The 5,064-nt window shown below is 48.5% G+C and overlaps 1 protein-coding gene across 1 annotated transcript; it reads right to left on the reverse strand.

The window, feature by feature from the left end:
• Positions 1-926: 926 nt before the first annotated feature.
• On the reverse strand, positions 927-4,069 carry ZFAND2A (zinc finger AN1-type containing 2A). The gene is made up of 6 exons (XM_075436401.1): positions 3,934-4,069; positions 3,224-3,318; positions 2,452-2,583; positions 2,095-2,246; positions 1,453-1,542; positions 927-1,015 (listed from the first exon to the last, which is right to left on the reverse strand). Exons 1-6 carry the CDS (start codon positions 3,986-3,988, stop codon positions 1,006-1,008), a joined length of 534 nt encoding a protein of 177 aa, XP_075292516.1. The 5' UTR covers positions 3,989-4,069; the 3' UTR covers positions 927-1,005.
• Between the last annotated feature and the right edge of the window lie 995 nt (positions 4,070-5,064).

Here is a 5,064-nt window from a genome sequence, read left to right on the forward strand (position 1 = left end):
CCAGTGCGCAGAGGAATGGCTCCAATGACACATGAAATTGAGGTCTTGACCCCCTGACATCATCAGCAAGCCTTGGCATTTTTCTCACAATTAGCTGGATGAGAGGTCTACTTAGATCCCAGCTGGGGAATTAGCATTGTTCATTAACAGCACATTTCCATTTCATCAACCTACATTTCAGGCCTCAAGCTAAGCAGCTGGATATTCATGCAGTTTTAAAGAGCCAAGACAGCTGATCAAGATAATAGATGGAGCATATCTGTTATGTCTTCAGTTATTTAAGCTTTTCAGGAAGACAGCGAGAGTAGGTTCCCTAGAACAATGCTGTATTTTGGCCTCATTCTCATTACACATGGGACACAAACAGTTAATGCCACTTTCTCTGGCTTCCTTTTTACCCCAACTGCAAAAAATACCCATGCAAATCTAGGTTGCTATCTAAGGGGTAATAAATTATGAAGAATTATATTGTCCATGCCTCTGAGCACTAGCCTTCAGTGAATTGCTTAGGGAGGGCTTAGAAAAACTAGGTATGGCTCTATAAATCAAGTACTTCCAATGACATTCAGAAACCAAGAGGCAGCTTTTTATAAAACTGGCTTCATGTTGATGTATGCTCTTTGTGAAGCAGAATGCTGCACTGTGCACCAGTTCATTTCCACAAGGACTGAGACATATGACAGCAGCTTGCATTTCAGACTTTCATCTTAGGAAACTCATAGTCCAGGCTTAGCATGAGATAGCAAAGCTCACTGGGTCTCACACTGATTTTAATCGTTGTCTTACCACCCTTCCCCAGTCTCCTCCATCAAGTATTTTTCATATTATTACAGCTCTTATTCTAAATATAGGAACAAATGAAGCTGACTTGGCAAGGGTGACAGTTTATTGAATGCAGAAAACATGATACAAAAATAAGTTACTTGCATAGAAAATTTTAAAGACCTAGAGACAAGATTAACTCTAAAGCAGACAGAAGTTTGATCCAGATGTGAAGAGCCTCTACTATCTGCACCTGAAAGACATGAGAACACACTGTAAGAGTTACACGAGACCAAAACTTCCAGTCACAAGCAGATACACTCTGGCAGGGAAGGGCTTGGGCATTTATTTCAAGCAAGAGGCTTGCTATGCTTTCCTCAGCATTCTGATGACACATTTTCCCAGAACTTGTTTAAGCCTCATGCTGAGCAGGTGGGCGACCAGCCTGCTGTTAGAACAGTGTGATGTCCTCATGCTTGTGTCTATATAGCCATTTTAATCATTACAGCACAGAGAAGGAAAGATCCACTTCTGCTGTCACAACCCCTGTACCACGTTCCCAACATCAATTAAAGGTCAATTACCAGCTCTCAAGCAGTCAGTGGTACAACACTGGCACTCCTACACCGTGCTGACACAAGATTATTTTTAAACAATCTTGTTTGGTTTTTCTCATTCTACAGCTTATACCTGTTGTGCTGAAGGCTCCCATTAGATGGCACTCCAATTGCTCCTGTTGACTCGAAGGCAGCTTGAGAGCCTCTCACCAGAGCTGCATATCTACAAAGAAACACAACCAGGCTCAGCACCTCTTACACACACCACCAGTAGTTTCACTCTTCCATCCAGTTTAATTATCTGCATCTGTCAGGCAAGTCTTACAGTCCTATTGCACAAAATAAGGAAGGTACATCTGCCTGCAAGAGATATTTTTTTTAATTAAAACTAAGTTTAAGCTTTGCTTAGCAATGTATTGATTTTGTTCTTTGTTACTTAAGGTGCTGGGAAAAATATTAGGATCCTAATATTTAGGTCTAGACCCCAAAAAGTACTTGAGATGGCCAGTGTCTATTCACAGTTAGGAGATACTGAGAGTCATGCTGTTGAGATAGAAGCTTCTTGTCAAATGCCTTCCAAAAACGATTTCAAGTTTGCCTATCTTGGCTCAGAGACTTTCAGAAATAGGCCCAAAACACAAGGAGGAAATAGCAGGTATTGCATGGAAGTGGCCAGTAGTTTACAGAATTCCCCACTTGTCCAAGCTCCCCACCAACCCCTGATACTCACTCTGAAATTTCAGCTTGAGCTCAAAGTATCATAAATGCAGCATACCCTGCCTTGGAGGTGGGGCGGTTGCTCCCTTTACAGTCGTGATCCAGAGGATGCCGATGTTTTATGCAGAAGTTGCCACCGCACTGTTCACAGAGTACCTTCATCATCTCCTTCCTTTTGCAGCCTGGCTTCAAGCACTTGTTTGTGAAGATCTAAATAACAGAGAACATGACATTGGCAATGCTTGCTCACTTGTTGCAATCAGATTCCCAAGTGATTGCCAAGCTGAAGCACAAATGCTCAAGCGGCCTTAGAACTAAGGTGAAACAGAGCAAGCTTCTACACATTCTGCTGTCAGCAGACCTAACTTCACAAGCATTATGCAGGCAGTTCAGACTTCAACAGCGCTTTCCTTACCCTCTGCTTCTGCTGTGCTGGATTGTATTTGCAGTCTGTATCCATGTGGGCTCCAACCACAATATCTGGTATTTCCCCCTTCTGAACTGGTATAGGTGCGTTGCAGAGCGGACACACTGGAACCTGCACATTCTAAGAACACACACCACAGATTACAAGTCCCACCCTATTATTTTTCTGCTTTTCCCCTTCTTTTACCCATGGGTGACAAGTATATTCACAAGTGGTTTATGTTCTACTCATTTACTAATGTTCTGAAAGATATCCCTCACAACAGCAGCTGCAAATCATTATCCACAAAACAGGTGTGCTTTGCCAAATCAATTTGTAGCAACCTACTTGGTAAGTTGACTTTACATCTGTTTCTAGGCTTTCTGCAATTACAGGCTTTGAACATTTCAAAGCTCAAGCACAGGCCAGAGATCAGTGTTTAGCCCCACTTATTCACTGTTTATTTCTTCTGTAGGTTCATGTTTGCTGTCCTTCAGCTTGACGGACACGAGCTGCAGAAAGTTTTAGGCCACACTACTTTAAACGTGAAGTACCCCTCTTTGGGAAGATGTGTTCCAAGTCAAAGAAACTAGAATCTGGTGGCACCGACCTCCAAAATGTCACATTTCTGGATGTCTGGAATTCAGCTGTGTCATTAACTTGTATCTTGTGGTTCTCCCATCCACTTTTACTGAAACCACAGGTCAAGATTCAGAGCAGCATTTCACTGTGACTCGGCAGCTCTGCAGCATGAACTACTGACTCACACATAGGAACTTACTTTCTTGTAGGCTGAGCTACACGTGTGGTCATCGTAACGGATATGGTCTTTGCAGAAGACTTCCCCACACGCATCGCATTTCAGAGGAAGGAAGTCTGGGAGTAGAATAAAAAAGAAAAGATTCTCATGGAGCAGAGCTAAGAGCTATACAGAGCACTCACAAAACACCATGGATAAACCTCTAAAGCAAATCATTTTGGTCTAGCCACACGCCAGTTACCTCTAGAGAAAGTGTGCCACTCTTCATGACTATTACAACTAAAAAAAGTAAGAGTGGTAAGTTTTCCCTCTTTTTATGCAGTTAGACTAACACAAGCACAAACAACTCAGGAGCTCCTCGACTGCAGGAGCACTCAGCAAGGCATCAGCCAGGAGCTCAGAGTCAACACAAACCCAAAGCCCAGGCTCGAAAGTATTCTTATTCTTTAACAAACGCCTCTTCACAGCGTAACACCACGCATGCACCGGGCGCGCCGGGCTCCGCCGCTGCCCCTCCACCAGACCTGCCGGGGGGGGCGGGTACCGAAGCAGCACCGGTACCTGCCGCCCGCGTACGGAGCCCGGCTGACCCAAGAGACCCGGGGTACGGAGCCCCGTCCTCCCCAGGGCACAAGCCACCCGCCCCTCATGGGTGCCACCGGAGGGAGAGAGCCAGCCCAGCCCCCGCCGCGGCCCCCAGCCCCGGCTCCCTTCGCGCGGCCGCCCCTCACCCAGCTGCTTGCAGGCGCGCTCCGAGCAGTGCCAGCCCAGCCCCGGGAGCTCCATGCCAGCGGCACAGCAGGACCCAGACAGACCGGGAGCCGTCGCCGCCTTTATGCGCCCCGCGCTGACTCAGCCCCGGCCCCGCCCGCCTGCTGAGTCACTTTCGAGCCTGGGCTTTGGGTTTGTGTTGACTCCCCCCGGCCACCGCGGATGACGTCACGGCGAGCCGAGCCAATGGCGCCCCTCGCCATCCGTCGCCGTCTCCTGCAGGTTCCAGGCGGGCGGCCAATCGGCGGGCGGGGGGCGAGCTGAGTCATGGGCCGGGGCGGGGCCGGTCTGGGCAGGGGACCGGGTAAACGGTATGGACGTGAGGATGAATGGGCGTGGAGATGAATGGGCGTGGAGATGAATGGGCGTGGGAGTGAGGAATGGAGTTGGGACACGGAACAGAAGGGGAGGCAACAGGGCGTGGGGGAGGGCATGGAGATGAGTGTAGGGTGGTGGTGAGAGCGTGGGTGATGACGAAGACAAGGGCCTCCCCAGCTTCTCCAGGGGGTGATGTCCCTTCCCCAGCTGCCCTGCTGATGTGAAAACCCTGTTGTACAGGCGCATAAAGGGATGAAAGTGCAGGGCAGCTGTGGCCGTGGGACACGTGTGTCAAGTAAGGACACGTGGGAGAATGCCCCTGAAAAGCCCGTGTCAGGTGGTTTGCTCCAGAGGACACCGGGGTGTCTCAGCCCTTTGGCTCTTCCATTTTTATTTCATTTTTTCATAGAACCATAGAATGGTAAGGGTTGGAAGGGGCCTTAAAGATCATCTGGTTCCAACCCCCCTACCATCAGCAGGGACATCTTCCACTAGACCAGGGTGCTCAGAGCTCCGTCCAGCCTGGCCTTGAACACTGCCAGGGAGGGGGCAGCCACAGCTTCTCTGGGCAACCTGGGCCAGTGTTTCACCACCCTCATGGGGAAGAATTTCTTCCTAATCTCTAATCTAAACCTGCTCTCTTTTAGTTTACAGCCGTTCCCCCTTGTCCTATCACTACACACCCTTGTGAAAAGCCCCTCTCCATCCTTCCTGTAGGCCACTTCAGGTACTGGAAGGCTGCTCTGAGGTCACCCCGGAGCCTTCTCTTCTCC

The sequence above is a fragment of the Opisthocomus hoazin genome, chromosome 15 (genome assembly GCF_030867145.1).
Source record: "Opisthocomus hoazin isolate bOpiHoa1 chromosome 15, bOpiHoa1.hap1, whole genome shotgun sequence".
Classification (NCBI taxonomy): domain Eukaryota; kingdom Metazoa; phylum Chordata; class Aves; order Opisthocomiformes; family Opisthocomidae; genus Opisthocomus; species Opisthocomus hoazin.

Bases quoted from the DNA above. Each gene is read 5' to 3' on its own strand.
- ZFAND2A (XM_075436401.1), bottom strand. From the start codon at position 3,988: ATGGAGCTCCCGGGGCTGGGCTGGCACTGCTCGGAGCGCGCCTGCAAG. The intron at 3,319-3,933 runs GTGAGGGGCGGC...TTCTACTCCCAG, and splicing joins GCGCGCCTGCAAGCAGCTGG to ACTTCCTTCCTCTGAAATGC. The intron at 2,247-2,451 runs GTAAGGAAAGCG...TCTGTTATTTAG, and splicing joins CAGCACAGCAGAAGCAGAGG to ATCTTCACAAACAAGTGCTT.